Source organism: Hyaena hyaena, unplaced genomic scaffold (genome assembly GCF_003009895.1).
Source record: "Hyaena hyaena isolate Hyena2069 unplaced genomic scaffold, ASM300989v1 scaffold_683, whole genome shotgun sequence".
Taxonomy (NCBI): domain Eukaryota; kingdom Metazoa; phylum Chordata; class Mammalia; order Carnivora; family Hyaenidae; genus Hyaena; species Hyaena hyaena.
This window is the reverse complement of record NW_024081314.1, coordinates 674,901-691,243: the sequence shown is the minus strand read 5'-3', so window position 1 is coordinate 691,243 and position 16,343 is coordinate 674,901. Positions and strand designations below refer to the sequence as shown.

The following is a 16,343-nucleotide window of genomic DNA, read 5'->3' as shown; positions in this document are numbered from 1 at the left end:
CCCTCGCGCCTCTGCAACTCCACGACCAGCCGGCGCCTCTGCCGGCTCTGCGGCGCGCATGCGCCGTGCGGGGCTTCTCCGCCGACCCGGGATAATGAGCGCCGGGCAGAGGGGGCGGGCCGAGAGGCGACTGCTGGGGCCCGGAGCTCGGCGGCGGCCCCGGGGCGCTGTGCGCGGCAGCTGAAGGGGCGGCGGCAGCGGTGGCCAGCGCAGTGCGCGCCAGAGTGTGGCTCGCTCGCCCGACGCGCACGCCCGCTCAGTCCCCAGGGCCCTCTGGAAGGGATTCGAGCGGGCCGGGCGGCGTTGCCTGTCGGGAGGGCGGGGATGAGGCGATGAAGAGACGAGCTGCAGCCGCCGCCTCTCTCCGCCTGCAGCGGCCGTAGCGGTAGTTGGGGCGGGGGCGAGGTCAGCCGTACCCCGCGCGGGATTGCGAACCCAGACAAAGGACGAGGAGCCTCCCGGGAAGCGGGCCAGCCCCGCCGGGAAAGGAGGCCGCCGTCTCGGTCGCAGCTGGGGATCGCCGGGGCTCTCGGGCCGCCGCGCTTCCTCTGCGGACGCAGCGCGAGGCGAGGCCGCTCGGTTCGAGGAAACCGCCCCCGGAGCCCCCGCCCGCCCGCCGGCACCGCCCCCGAGCCGCCTCGGCCGTAGCTGCGGCCCGGGCGGGAGGCGGCGGCGGCCGGCGAGGCGAGGCGGCCCGCGCCCTGCCTGTCAGGCCACCCGCCCGGCCCGGCTCGATCCGCGGGCCGCCCCTGATGCAGAGGCGCTGCCGCCGGGGCCATGCAGCAGGCGCCGCAGCCGTACGAGTTCTTCAGCGAGGAGAACAGTCCGAAATGGCGGGGACTGCTGGTCTCGGCCCTGCGGAAGGTCAGTGCTGCTCCCCGGGCGGCCGCGGCGGCCCAGGGAGGTGCCGGGGCGGCCGCGAGCTGCGTCGGCGGAGCCCAGAGGCAGGCGGGCGGGGGGTGCCGGCCCGGGGGCCCCTGCGAGCTTCTGACGGCGAGCTGCACATCCTCCCGGTGCTCGGGTCCCGCGGGCCCAGCTGTTGCTCAGTGGCTGGCTGTGGGGGGCTCCCAGTTGCCTGTTGCATCCAAAGGGACGTTTTCTCAAGTTCTTGCCTGGCCCCGGAAGGAAGGTTTTGTTATGATCATAAAAATGGATTTCATGTTGCAGTCATTTTGTCAGGCAACTTCCGCCGTTGGCCAATTTGTTGTCCTCAGGCTGGATTGGGGCAGGAGAAAGTCCCGCTGGTGTTTACCTCGTTTCTAAAGCAAAAGTTCATTTCCAGACCCGGTAATTACTTTTAATCAGGTTCTTTGGGGGGTGTACCCCTAGGCATTTTGCTTGTCAAGGGTGTCCACTCACTCACGAGGCAGTACTGTTTTGTAATATGGATGTGTTTCACGTGTGAAATGTCAGTGAGCCGTAATTCTTAAGGCGAATTTAAAGTGCCTTCTCACTTCCTGTCCCAAGTGTCCTACCTGTTTACAAGAGATTGCCCCTGTAAAATTTGGTGTTTCTTCACTGGGCGCAATTTAGAACTTGGAGTCATTTTAAGGGGGCAAATAAGGCGCAGCTCATAAAAGTCAATGTTTCAAGTTTGGGTGTATGTTACCTGAGTGCATCTCCACTATAGGTGATGTCCGTCTTCGTTTGTGAAATTAGATAGTGATCCCACTGTCATTTTAAAAATAAACCTTTTTGTGAAGTGAGACAAGAGACTGCAGGATTAGACAGCATGCCTGCTGAAGTTGGGCTTCCATTGCCATTCACGTAGGTTTAGCCCCTTCCTCGTTTTGTGCGAAATAACCCAGAATATATTTCAAAATAATAAAGAAAAAATAAGCATTAACTTAAAAGACTGCACTTGGAAAATAAATCTTCGTACAACACGTTTCTGTAATCGAGAGGAAGAGGCATATTTTAAAAGGAAAAACATTTTCCACCTGCATTCAGTTTTAGATTTTTTTCCACTGTTTTCATAATTCTTACAAGGAGATACTGCCTCCCTTGGGCCAAACACCAAGTCAGTCTTTGGAGAGAAACTTGGTGGAGGTAACCGGCCGCAGGTATCATTTCATTGGCATACTGGGTGTTGAAGTATTAAATTGGCTTTACTTCCACGGGCAACCTGATTCTACACAAGAAATGCGTATGTGTTGAGTAGTGATAATGGACTCAGGCCCGAGTTGAAAGTAAAGGGGGACATGCTCAGATGGTAATGGACTTGTCTGTGAACAGTTGCACTCAGCCAGAGTGTGAGTGCAGTTATCAGGTAGGCATGTATTGTTGGCAGCGTGATGTAGGTATCTACCTTCAGGTACTTTCTGGTAGCAAATAGTATTTGAATGTATGTTGCATAACTTATTCCGTAGGTAGCTTTGACCCTAATAATCCTGCTTGCACAGATTTGCTTCTTCAGGTTAGGCTGGAAACAAAGCCCGAACGAGCCTTAGTCCATTGCTTTGAGACTGTTATTTTGCATTTATTTTCTGTGCTTGTTTACCTGGAGCTCAGGTGTCTTGTAGATCTGTATTGTCTTTATGCCACAGTTCTCTAATATCCTTGCTTAGAGAGTAAATACATCTAATAAAATGTGGTCTTATGAGGTGAATTGAATTCAAAAAGCAATTTCTACGTAATTCATTAATTTACTGTTATTACAGAATTGAGATCTGTTCCTAAGGAAGACATTTTCATATTTTTGTTGTTAGTACTTTGAATTATGTTCAGTTTTGTGGCATTTGGGTATTTGTGGTATTGCAACATGCAGACTTGCAGTGCCTGCTAAGAGTTACAGTTCATAAAGAGCTCAAGGTTCACTCTTTGTAGGATGTGTTACATTCTGGTATGTACCTGCCACCCATACCTTTGTACCATGAGAAATCCTGCCATTTCTTGGGAGGCTCTATCTTTACATTCAAAGCCTCTAGAACTTGGCTTCCTTCCTCCCACTGACAGACAGTTGTAAAGACTACCAGGATTAGTAATTGACTTGTAGCAGTAGTTTAGACTATTAGGATTTTTCTCTTCCAGTTAGTTTCTTCCTCCATCGAACATGTGATATACTTCATTTATTTTTTTCCTTTTTTACTGCACTTTATTTTATCCCTGAATTTTTAAAACTTGAAGTATAATTAACATTAACATTTATTGAACACATTATAGGTATTTGGCACCATGCTGAAACTAAAATTACACAGATGAATAAAAAGCAGGGGCCCTACTCTAAAAGTGTTTACTGTCTACACTGAAAATTCTAAACTTTCTGGTTTGGGTTTACATACATGCGATAGCATTTAGGAGCTCAGAGTTATGTAAGGAATATCTGTGTGTGTGTGTGTGTGTGTGTGTGTATGTGTGTGTGTGTGTGTGTGAGAGAGAGAGAGAGAGAGAGAGGGAGAGAGAGCAAAGAGCAATGTGGTTTAATTGTCTCTGTCAGATTCTACTTGGGCATCTTGGTGGAACCTTGAAAACTTAGAAGTATAATTTTCAGAAAAGTAAAATCATAACTGTCATGCAAATATAAATGAACATGTTTAGTGAGTTTGATTTAATACATTCCTTAATGAGGAAACTCACAAGATATCAAAGCTTCCTCATATGAAAATTTTAGGAGTTCGGTATTTTTAGATAATTTAAAAGTAATATTGAGATTGTTGGGTAAGATACAAAATTCTTTAATATCCTATAGGAACATAAACGCTAAGTTGTAGATTTGCCTTTTCTGTTGATTTGAAATTATTTGTATCTGTACTGGACAAAACATCTCTGTGTTAATCTTACAGATTTGTAAAATAATCCAGTCAATAGAGAATAACCAGAGGTTTGAGCACAGCATTGTACTGAAAGACACCTAGTAATCTCTTTTGCTTATTTCCAAGTTTTGGCTAATTTTTATGAAAATCAAAATGGTAAAGTCACCATTGTTGGCCCTGAAAACACAGGGGTCTTTTTTTTTTCTTTTTATAGAGCACACAAGAGCTAGGGAGAAGGGCAGAGGGAGGGAGGGAGAGGGGGAGAGAGAGAGAGAGAGAGAGAGAGAGAGAGAGAGAGAGAGAGAGGGCCAGCGAATCTCAAGCAGATTCCGAGTCCAGCTCAGAGCCCATCAGGGCTTGATCTCACAACCCTGGGATCGTGAACAGAGCTGAAAATCAAGAGTTGGATGCTCAATCAACTAAGCCACCCAGGTACCCCAAAACCAGATTTTTTAAACCAACATTAAATATGTATTTCACCACATAGAAACACAAACATTGAAAAATAGATTTTGGAAATAAAAGCGTTCTTTAACTTTTTGTTTTGTTTTTGTTCTTTAACTTTTTGTTGTTCTTTAACTTTTATAACATAATGTTACATAGAGCATTTAAGTCATAAAGAACTACAAAGGGTAAAGCAGAGGGAAATGACATTACTAATGGATGATACATGGATTGTTAACATTACTGCTAAATTATGTATCTTCCCTAAAAGAGCCAGAAACATAAATGCCTTCACCACTACTCCCTAAGAAAATTGAAGCTATCATATTACTTGAGAGAAAAAAAAAGAGCACAGGAGTATACTTATAAACGCAGCTTATTACCTGTGTCTTTGAAATGCCTTTGGTACTTTGTGTATGTGCTATTGATTGTATGCTGAGAAAAATCAGTGTAAGCATTCTATGTATGGGAAACATGACTTTAAATTATTTTATCAGGTTTTTTAGTCCCGGATGTTTCCCTTGGAGATGACTTTTCCTTCAAGTGTTCTTCACCAGGCTAATTGTGGAAAAGAAAATATCTGACGTCTTACTATCTGTAGTTACAAATGTCATAGGGAGAAAGAATTGGTTAAATTGCTTTGTTCCTGACTCCAACTTAATTCAGGTTAAATACAAACTCCTCACCCGAAACGTTACAGTTTGCTCTTAGATATCTGTCTAAAACATAAGAGGTATGAGAGAACGTCTGAGTTAATTAAATAGCAGTCTGTGGCAAAGAGGGTTGGGGGTTTTGGTTTAGAAATGCATTTGTGAACTTTGAAAGATCTAGTGTTTCTGCCTTTGTAGTAACGTCTCTTGGAGCCATTTTAGAAGACTGCTTTGGCTCTTTGTGGGGCCCAGAAGAAAAGCATTGGGTGCTTTGAGAAAATAAAATTGGTGTCACTGACATAAGAAGGTCAAGGAAGGCTTTTCTAGGGAAGTAACATTTGTGCTGAGTTCTAGACGATATATTCAAATATTTATTGAGTGCCTCATAGGTCCCCAGCACTAGTCTTGATACTGAGGTTGTAGTAAGGCCCCTGCTCTCATAAAGCTTCCCTTCTAAATAGCCATGTGGGAGAGGCCTGAAAAAGACAATAAAGAAGGAAACAATTATCTGAAAGATCAATAGGAATTGACAAAGAAAGTGGGTGGGGGTGTGGTGGAGAAAGAGTTTGAGACTGAGGGAAAGATAGGAAACATGACTTGTTTTAAAGAACCAAGATGGAGTGAAAAGAAGAGGCTAGCTGGTAAGACCAGGTTAACGTTTCTACCTGAAAATACAAAGTCCTGTAGTGTTATTTATGTAACAAAATAATTAGGTTAACTTGATCAGAAACTCTTTTTTGCAGCTGAAAGCTAGCAACAAATAGGATATCCTATGATTTTTTTGTGACGTCAGTCCTGTTCTGGATTTCCTAAAGCCACTGAATATAAAAGTAGAACTCCAGGGAGTCATTTGGACTTATTCCAAACTAATAATGACCCAGACTGACCCAAGAGGTTCGGCTAGAACTAGATGAGCATTAGAAATGCATTTTAACTTGCTGCATTTAGTTCCCTGTCAGCCATGATTTAGTAGCGGTCCTCCATTTTCAGTTTAATTTTGGTGTGGTATATTTGGAGCAATAGTATTCCATTAAAGTGTTTTATGCTGACTATCCAAAGCATTACCTGTGTTACTACTTGACATAAATCAACTGTATGTCTTTTATATTAACCATGGCCTCTCTTTTAAGGGAACAGTAGTTTGATTATATCCTCTGTTAGCCTGCATGTTTGAATCAGGAAGGAATTTTAATGGAACTAATGGATTTAGCATTATCTCATGTAGTCACGTTAAAAATTAACAACCTGAAACTTTTATTCTTTTATGTAAGAACATATGATGGTAGAAAGCCTTTGAAATGTATGAAGTGTTGTACACTTCACATTTTAATGTGTAGAGATGAAGCAATACAACGAAAATAACATCAAGATCTAGATATGAGCACTAGTATTGTCTCTTCCAAGTAAAGTTTTCAGTCTCCCTGTTTTCTTCATTAAACCCCTTTGTAAACTCAAACATTACCTCTTACTTACATAGCACTTTGTAATTCTTTCTTAAGTAACCCATTACCAGCATTTGGCAGTTGAACTTCTCTTTCTTGAAATCCTTTCCTTGTTTGGCTTCCAGGACGCCAACCTCTGCAGGTTTTCTCCCTCTGGCTATTCCTTCTAGGTCTTCTACCTTTGTTGATTCCTCCTCATCTTCCTGCTACTTCATCCTGACCTCCTCAGCGCTTAGTTTTGGGACTTTTGTTTCTGTTTACCGTCACTTCTTTTAGATCCCATCCAGCCTCATGCTTCCCCTGTCATCTGTATCTGATGATTTCCATATGATTTCTGACTCAGACCTCTCCTGAGTCTAACCAACTTCTTTCTTGATACTTTCACATATGTATGATAGGCATCTCAACCAATACTGAGCTCCTTCTCTTCCCCTCCAAAACCTGCTCCCTTTGTAGTATTTCTTATATCAGTAAATGGCTACTCCATTCTTTTAGTTGCTCCAGATGAAAATCTGGTGTTATTCTTGAATCTTATTTCTCTAATCTGTCAGCAAATCCATTTAGCTGTACTTTGAAAACTGTAGCTATATTCAGTCACCATTTCTAACTCTTCTATTTCTATCACCTGAGACCAAGTCATAATCAGTCTCCAGTAGTATTAAAATACCCTATAACTGGTCTCCTCTCTTCTGCCCTTACCCCATTCAATCTTTTCTTAACACAGTAGAGATCAGTAAAATCTTGTCATTTCTTTGTTCAAAACTCTCATTGCTTCTCAGAATAAAAGTCTAAGTCCTCTCAGTAGGTTGCCACACTCTATACTGCCCTTTACTTTTACATCTCTGACTTCATTTACTCCTGTCCCTTTTTTGCTCTTCTTCTGCCCACAGTGGCTTCCTTGTACCTGCAGATAGACACATTCTAATCTGTAGACATATTCTAATCTCTAGGCTTTTGTACTTGCTGTTTTGTCTGCCTAGAACAACTTTCCTGCAGATTAAAAATATGACTGGTCCTTGTATCTCCTTTAAGTCAAACATCATCTTGAAGAGGTCTTCTCCTGAAGCGTATTTAAAACTGCTGTATCCCCTGGACATTTCTATGTAGATGTTCACAACATAACCCAATCCAAGTTTATTATAATCTTCCAAAACCTCCAGGATAAATGATATACTCAGTTTTCAAGCCAGAAACCTGGTCATCATCCTTCCCTTCCATGTTATACAAGGCTCAAATCTTATCAGCATGGAGTCTTGATTCTCCTAAATTAGAGGGTTTGGTTTTTTTGTTGTTTCGTTTTTGTGGGTTTTTTTTTTTTTTTTTTTACTTTTATTGCTATATATCCCCAAAATAATTTTTTATATATATAATTTATTGTCAAGTTGTCTAGCATACAGTGTATACAGTGTGCTCTTGGTTTGGGGGGGAAGATTCCCATGATTCATCATTTAAATACAATACCCAGTGCTCATCCCAACAGGTGCCCTCCTCAGTGCCCATCATCCATTTTCCCCATCCCTCCATCAAACCTTAGATTGTTCTCTGTATTTAAGAGTCTCTTATGGTTCACCCCAAAAGAAATATTTTAATTGTATGTTTTTATGTTGACATTTAAAATTTTCCAAGTTCAAATAGTTGCAGAAGATATAATTTTATACGTGTTCTAAATACTGTTTAAAATTTTCCAAGTTCAAATAGTTGCAGAAGATATAATTTTATACATGTTCTAAATACTGTTTAAAATTTTCCGAGTTCAAATAGTTGCAGAAGATATCATTTTATATGTGTTCTAAATACTGATATGGTTTTAAAAAAATTTTTTTTTTTAGAGAGAGAGAGCATGCGAGCGAGCATGTGTTGGGGGGGGAAGGGCAGAAGGAGAGAGAGAGAATCATAAATAGGCTCCACACTCAGCACGAAGCCCAACACAGGGGTCAGTCCCATGACTCTGAGATCTTGACCTGAGCTGAAGTTAAGAATTGGACGCTCAACTAACTGCGCCACCGAGACACCCCTAAGTACTGATGTTTTAAAATAAAACCGTTCCATCAGTCTTTTAGATATACCGAGTGAGGGGCGCCTGGGTGGCTTAGTCGGTTAAGCGTCCGACTTTCGCTTAGGTCATGATCTCGCGGTTCGTGGGTTCAAGCCCCGCGTCGGGCTCTGTGCTGACAGCCAGCTCAGAGCCTGGAGCCTGCTTGAGATTCTGTGTCTCCCTCTCTCTCTGACCCTCCCCTGCTCACGCTGTCTCTCTCTCTCTCCCCTAGAAATAAATAAAAATATTAAAAAAAAAAGATATATCGAGTGAAATCTAAATACGGTTAACAAGTTGATATCCACCATTCACCTTTTTAAAATATACATGACAAAGTGCTTTTTAAAAAATGTTTTTATTTTATTTATTTATTTTTTTAAATTTTTTAATGTTTTATTTATTTCTAGGAGAGAGAGAGAGAGAGACAGCGTTAGCAGGGGAGGGTCAGAGAGAGAGGGAGTCACAGACTGAAGCCGGCTCCAGGCTCTGAGCTGGCAGTCAGCACAGAGCCCGACGCGGGGCTCGAACCCACGAACCGCGAGATCATGACCTAAGCAAAAGTCGGACGCTTAACCGACTAAGCCACCCAGGCGCCCCAAAAATGTTTTTATTTTAATCCCAGTTAGTTAATACACAGTGTTATGTTAGTTTCAGGTGTACAATGTAGTGATAGTGATTCATCATTTCCATACGATAACTGGTGCTCATGATGACAAGTGCACTTCTTACTCCCCATCAACTATTTAACCTATACCCCCATTTCCCTCCCCTCTGGTAACCATCAGGTTGTTCTTTATGGTTAAGAGTTTGTTTGTTGACCTCTCTGTCTCTCTTTTCCCTACTCTCTCTTTTTTTCCTCTTTGCTCATTTGTTTTGTTTCTTAAATTCCATATATGAGTGAAATCACATAGTATTTGTCTTTCCCTGACTTATTTCACTTCTTATGCTTTCTAGCTTTATCCATGCCACTGCAAATGGGACAAAGTGCTTTTTTTAATGGCTGGAAATTTTATATTCTTTTTTCTCCCTGAACTGTTCATTCCGCTTCCTCCACATAATTATATTCTAATATATTATTTTTATGCTTAAAAGTCCTTGATCTCTTCTTTATATTTACACTTTCATCAACAACACAACTGTCTATATATTGAATTTTTAAAACTCTTTGGTGACCACAAAGTTAAAATCTTTCTTTTAGGGTGAATTACTAGTAGGACATGGTTGATCAAAAGAACATGTATGTCATGGATTTTGAAAAATTAGTACTTATAAAGCTTTATTTAATATGCATTATTCAGTGACATCTATGTAGTTTGCATTGTTTTTAAATTAGTTCATGTTTTGTGGGTAACTGTTACTGCTAGAATGAGATACAGTCTTGCAGGGGTGAATCATAGTTCAGTGTCAGTTCTATTCCCGTTTCCCATTTCTGTAGATGTAAGCCCTTGTTAACATAAATAGAAGAATTTAAAGCAATCAAACTCATTTTTAAACTTCTTTCAAAATTATGTACCAAAAATTATATTGTGATCTATCAAAGAGTCTTAGTATCTCTATCACCTAGCAATTCATTTACTTTAAACTCCTTTTGTTTAAAATAAAAAGCTGGAAACTACCTGACTTGCAGAATGATTTGCCTGGTCTTTATAGCTATTCACTTTTTCATTTTCTAGCTTTTCTAGTACATGTCAAATGACTAATAATTATAACTGTTACTTTTTCACTTTTTTGCTTACAATTACTGTGTTTAATCCAATGTATCTAATAAAGATTGGGAAAATGAAAGCAGTATTAATTTAGTACACTTAAACTATGACAGTGTTTACTAATAAAATGTATTTTACCTTGTCATATTCTTTAAACATATTTTCTTTTTTTTTTAACATTTATTTATTTATTTATTTTTGGAAGAGAGAGAGTGCACGAACAGGTGAGGGGCAGAGAGAGAGGGAGAGAGAGACTCTCGAGCAGGCTCTGAGCTATCAGCATGGAGCCTAACACAGGGCTCAATCCCATGACAATGAGATCATGACTAAGCCGAAATCACGAGTCAGATGCTTAACTGACGACTAAGCCACCCAGATGACCCATCTTTAAACATACTTGCATTGAATCCTTGGAGTTATAGATCTTGTTCATTGTATTCATTTTCTGTTGCTGCTTAACAAAGTATTACATGCTTAGTGGCTTAATACAACACAAATCTATTGTCTCACAGTTTCTGTAGGTGAAATGTCTAGGCACAGCTCTTGCCTGGGTTTTCTGCTTAGGATCGCAATCAAGGTTTTGGCTGGGGCTGCAGTCTCATCTGAAGCTTGGGAATCTTGCCTGCCAGGGGGCTCTGTGGTACAATGAAGTTTGGGAATCCTCTTCCAAGTTCATGTAGTTATTGGCAGAATTCATTTCCTTGCAGTTGCATGTCTGAGGCCCTCAGCTCCTGGAGGCTGCTGCAGTTCGTTGCCACATGACCCTCCCTATAACATGTCAGTTTGCTTCTTAAAGGCCAACAGGAATGTATCTGGTGCTGTTTCTTATCTCATACTCTAGACCTTCTTTTAAAGGACTCACCTGCTTTAGTGATAATCTTTTGATTAACTCAAAGTCAACTGATTAGGGATCTTAGTCACTTTTGCCTTATATGGTGACTTCATCATAGGAGCGATATCGTCATCACATCCACAGGTCCTGCCCGCACTCAAGAGGAGTACACAGAGCATGTATATCAGGGGGTGGGAATCCTAGGGCCCACCTTAGAATTCTGTGTACCACACTCATTTGTTTAATGCAAAATATCCACCACATAACCAAATTGCTAAGGTTAGTTTTAATTGTCAAGCCAACCAGCCTCGTCATATTTCTCTTCTCTGAGACAAAGTCTGACTTAATTTTTCAGTTCAAATGAATGTGTTAATATATGTTACGTGCCAGCCATCTCACTTCTGACTTCTAATTGTAAGATAGAAAGGTAGTTAAGGTTTGAAAACTTGCTTTGAATTCTTTTTCTCCTGAGATAAAGTAATATTGCCTTTTAATATTTCTTAAAGATGCTTTCTTTTCTTTGTTTTCATGAGTTTTTCCCCTTAGTAAGGTTGTGTCTTTAGGTAGTAGGCTAGGAGATGAAAGAAGCAAGGTACTTAAATGAAAAGTATTTGTAATCTTCTCTTTGTTTAGTGTCCTAGAATTTATTTATTATTTTTTTATTGCACCCCAGGGCAACACACCATAGTGAGATTCAGAGTAAGTAAGAGAGCTGCCTCTCTTTAGTAAAGTGAGAGAGCAGCTGAGAAGAGGCAGGAAAGGAGAGCCTGTTTACTCCTTGAGTGCAGGTACCTTGTCAGGCAGCTCTTTAAGAAAGAGTACATATGGTAGTTTTGGTAGTATGCTGAAGGAAGTGGGTATTTGGCACTAGGAGTAAATATCCTTTAAGTAAAAGCATATTTAGAATAGTGATCTTTTCCTAGTTCACAACGGGGAAAAAGCCAATATTAAGTTTTTTTCAATTTTATTTTTTTCATAAGTTTTTGTATGGTGTGGTGTCTGCTACAGTTTACTTGCTAGTGAATAGTGGAAGATAGTAACACAAATGAACAAGAGATACAGAGGTTTTACAGGAAAAAGTTGGATACTTTTTGGTTTTTTTTTTTTTTTTTTTTTTTTACAAACATGTGCCTGTAGTTTTCAGTTTTGTAGTCATTTTTGCTAATATTACTCCTCTCTATGATGAAATATAAGTGACAGTATTTCATATTCTGCTAAGAGCAGTGTAACTTCCAGATGCTTTGCCCCTGAAACAGTTGGGAACCATTGATCTAGCCTTCACTTTCTTGGTTTTACAGGCTAGTGGCCTGCCTGTATGGGAATGTATTTATTATTCATCTGACAGATCATATGCCATTGCATTCTGTTTAAGGAAAAATCTAATGACAAAAATGTTAACTTCTACTAATGGTTTTCTCTACATGTTTTGATTATTTTATGGTAAGCCCTCACCTAATATTAAGCTAAATAGAATAAGATTCTTGTCCTGTACTTATCTCCATTTTAACTAAAGTGCATTGAAAACCCCACAGGATTTCAGCTCGGGTCATGATCCAGAGTCATGGGATCAAGTCTCCTGTCGGGCTCCGTGCTGCATGTGAAGCTTGCCTGAGATTCTCTCTTTCTCTCTTCCTCTTCCCTACTCATGGGTGTGCGTGCACGCTCTCTTTCTCTCTCTCCTTCAAAAGAAAAAAGAAAAGAAAAGGAAAAGAAAACCCCTCAAGAAAGCACCTAAGAGCATTGAATCTGAGAAGTGAATATTAATAGAACAGAGGAACATGGACTGGATATAGCCTCATTTGTAATGTTTTATAGGATACTGAGTCTCCAGTACATATCCAGTGAAATAAAAACTAATTTTTTGGAGTTCTCAATTTTCCACAGTGCCTAGATTTCAGCGAGGCCAAGAAATCTGTTTGCTATAGTGAATATATTTAACATGTATTTACTGAGTGCTTTCCTTATGTGAAGCATGGTACTAGATTACTTGTATATTAGAAATAAAAGGGTGGGGAAATAGGAAAAAACCAAAAACATAATAAATGGTTCTGTCCTTAAAGAGTTGATAGTGTACGGCTCTGGTTTCAATTCTTCATTGTATACTGTAGTCAAAAAAAATGCTACCTTGGGGAGCCTGGGTGGCTTAGTTGGTTAAGCATCTGACTTCAGCTCAGGTCATGATCTTACAGTTCATGAGTTCAAGCCCCATGTCAGGCTCTGTGCTGACAGCTCAGAGCCTGGAGCCTGCTTTGGATTCTGTGTCTCCCTCTCTCTCTCTGCCCCTCCCCCACTCACACTCTGTTTCTCTCCCAAATATAAATAAACATTAAAAAAAATTTAATGCTACCTTAAATATTATACATACATATTTCTAATTTTTTTAATGTTTATTTTTGAGGGGCAGAGAGAGCACGGGCAGGGAAGAGGCAGAGAGAGAGGGAAACATAGTATCCAAAGCAGGCTCCAGGCTCTGAGCTGTCAGCACAGAGCCTGACATGGGTCTCAAACTCATGAACGGTGAGATCATGATCTGAACCAAATTCAGGTGTTTAACCGATTGAGCCACTCAGGTGCCCCTATATATTTTTATTTTTTAAAACTTTATTGGGAGTATAATTGACATATAATAAACTGCATATATTCAAAGTGTACACTTTGATACGTTTTTGTGTATGTATATGTCAATGAAGCCATCACAAAAAAATACTGAATATATCTTCACCCCCATAATTTCCTCTTGACTCTCATCAATTCTCCTCCCAACCGTCCCCATTTCTTGTACCCAAATAATTACTGTTCTGCTTTCCATCACTATAGATTACATTTTCTAGAATTTTATAGTAATAGAATCATACAATATATACTTTTTTTCTGACATCTTTTACTCAGCATAATTATTTTGAGATTCATCCATTTTGTTTCAAATATTAATAGTTCACTCCTTTTTATTGCTCAGTGGCATTCCATTGTGTGGGTATACAGCTGTCTATCTCTCTACCTATATATGTACATTTGGTTTTCCAATCTTGGCTATTAGAAATAAAACTGCTATGAATATTTGTGTACAAGTCTTTATATAGACATATATTTCCTTTTTTCTTGAGTAATTACCAAAGAATGGCTGGATCAAGTAGTAGGTGTATGTTTAACTTTTTAAGTAACTATCAAACTTTTCCATTCTAACTATTGTCCAGTTTTACATTCCTACCAGCAAAGTATGAGAGTTCCAGTTCCTCCTGCCAACATTTTGGTATTTAATTTTAGGCATTGTAATAGGTATGTCCTGGCATCTTTTTCTGGTTTTTGATTTGTATTTCCCTAGTGATTAATGCTATCGAGCATCGTTTGTGTTATTTGCTGTCCATTGTTTTCTTTGGTGAAGTGGTTGATCATATCTTTTGCCCATTTGTTTGTTTTCTGTTGTTGCGTTTTGAGAGTTTTGTATATGTCTGATATAAATCCTTTATTAAATATATCCTCTACAGAGATTTTCTTCCAGTCTGTAGCTTGTCTTTTCATTTTAATATTATCTTTTGAAGAGCAAAAGTTTTAAGAATTTATGGAGTCCAGTTTACCCATTTGCTTTTTTAGAGATGATGCCTTTGGTGTCATATTTAGGAAAACTTTGGTTAACTGAGAGTTATAAAAATTTTCTATTTTTTTCTTAGAAATTTTATATTTCTGAGTTTTTCTATTTAGATCTATGATCTATTTGAGTTAATTTTCACATACGAGATAATTTTATATGTCATGGGTTTTTTTCCATATGGATATATTCCACCACCATTTATTGAAATAAATATTTATAATGTACAGTTTGATAAGTTTTGTCCTTTCCTTTATGCCTATATTAAAAATCACTCAACACTCAGCACCTGGCTGGCTAGGTCAGTAGAGCCTGTGACTCTTGATCTTGGGGTTGTGAGTTTGAGCCTCATATTGTGTATAGAGATTCCTTAAAAATAAGATCTTTTTTAAAAAATGATTCATCTGTATACGTATGGCTTTCTTTCTGAATTCTTTTTTTTTTTTTTTAATGTTTTGTTTATTTCTGAGAGAGAGACAGTGTGAGCTGGGGAGGGTCAGAGAGACACAGAATCTGAAACAGGCTCTAGGCTCTGAGCTAGCTGTCAGCACAGAGCCTGATGCAGGGCTCGAACCCACCAACTGTGAGATCATGACCTGAGCCGAAGTTGGACGCTTAACAGACTGAGCTACCCAGGTTCTTTCTGAATTCTTTATTCTGTTCCATTGACCTTTTTGCCTGTCTTTATGACAATACCACACTGTTTTGATTATTGTAGTTTTATAAAAATTCTTGAAATCAGGTAATTTAACCTTCCAACTTTGTTCTTTTTCAGAGTTGTTTTGGTTATTCTTGGGCCTTTGTAGTTCCATAAGAATTTTAAAATCAGGGCATCAATTACTATACAAAAACATAGAACTTTTACTGGGATTATGTTGGATCTATAGATCATTTGAGAAGAATTGACATCTTAATATTGGGTCTTCCAGTTCATAAAGTTTATCTTTTTATTTACATAGGTCTTTTAAAATTTCTGTCAGCAATATTTTATACTTTTTGCATATATTTTGAGAATGAAATTTGCTTTTCCTTTTTTAATTAATTTTCTTAATGCTTATTTTTAAGAGGGACAGAGAGACAGAACATGAGCAGGGGAGGGGCAGAGAGAGAAGGAGACACAGAATCCGAAGCAGGCTCCAGGCTCTGAGCTGTCAGCACAGAGCCTGACTTGGGGCTTGAACCTATGCATGACCTGAGCTGAAGTCAGATGCTTAACCGACTGAGCCACCCAGGTGCCCCTAAATTGAATTTTTTAACAACAAGAAAAATGTCAAGTATTCTTTAAAATTTTTTTTAAAGTTTCATTTATTTCTAGGAGAGAGAGAGAGAGAGACAGCGTGAGCAGGGGAGGGTCAGAGAGAGAGGGAGACACAGAATCTCAAGCAGGCTCCAGGCTCTGAGCTGGCTGTCAGCACAGAGCCCGACGCGGGGCTCGGACCCACGAACCGCGAGATCATGACCTAAGCGAAAGTCGGACGCTTAACCGACTAAGCCACCCAGGCACCCCAAAAATGTCAAGTATTCTTAATTGACGTTTGAGATATTTGCATCCTTACAAAAATCTTGGCAATGGAGTAAAGAATTTTGCATAAATAAATTCATACATAAATAAAAGGGATTTATTTCTACATTGTACCAAAAACTCAAATGTTAATTGATTAAACAAATACACTAGCCAGATTTTTTTATTTGATTGTGAATATGCTGAAAGATATAAATTAGGAAATGTCATTTCTGAAACTTGCAAAATATAGTGTTTATCTTGGTAGAAAATAATTTGAAGTTTAATGTTTTTCTGTTAAACTGTTCTTTTTATAGTGTATATATAAGGAAATACTTTCTGGCAGTTTAAAAATATGGTGTAACTAAAATACAGGTCTGACTTGTTGATCTGTT

At 39.7% G+C, this 16,343-nt stretch overlaps 1 protein-coding gene across 2 annotated transcripts in view; it reads left to right on the top strand.

Moving 5' to 3' along the window:
* The first annotated feature begins 692 nt into the window (after positions 1 to 692).
* The window catches only part of SOS2 (SOS Ras/Rho guanine nucleotide exchange factor 2), an 86,176-nt gene continuing 70,525 nt past the window's right edge, over positions 693 to 16,343 (top strand). For both annotated transcript variants that reach the window (XM_039217349.1, XM_039217350.1), the window contains exon 1: positions 693 to 864. In XM_039217349.1, coding sequence (XP_039073280.1) covers positions 778 to 864 — 87 coding nt within the window. In that variant the 5' untranslated portion in view covers positions 693 to 777. The remainder of the gene's footprint in view (positions 865 to 16,343) is intronic.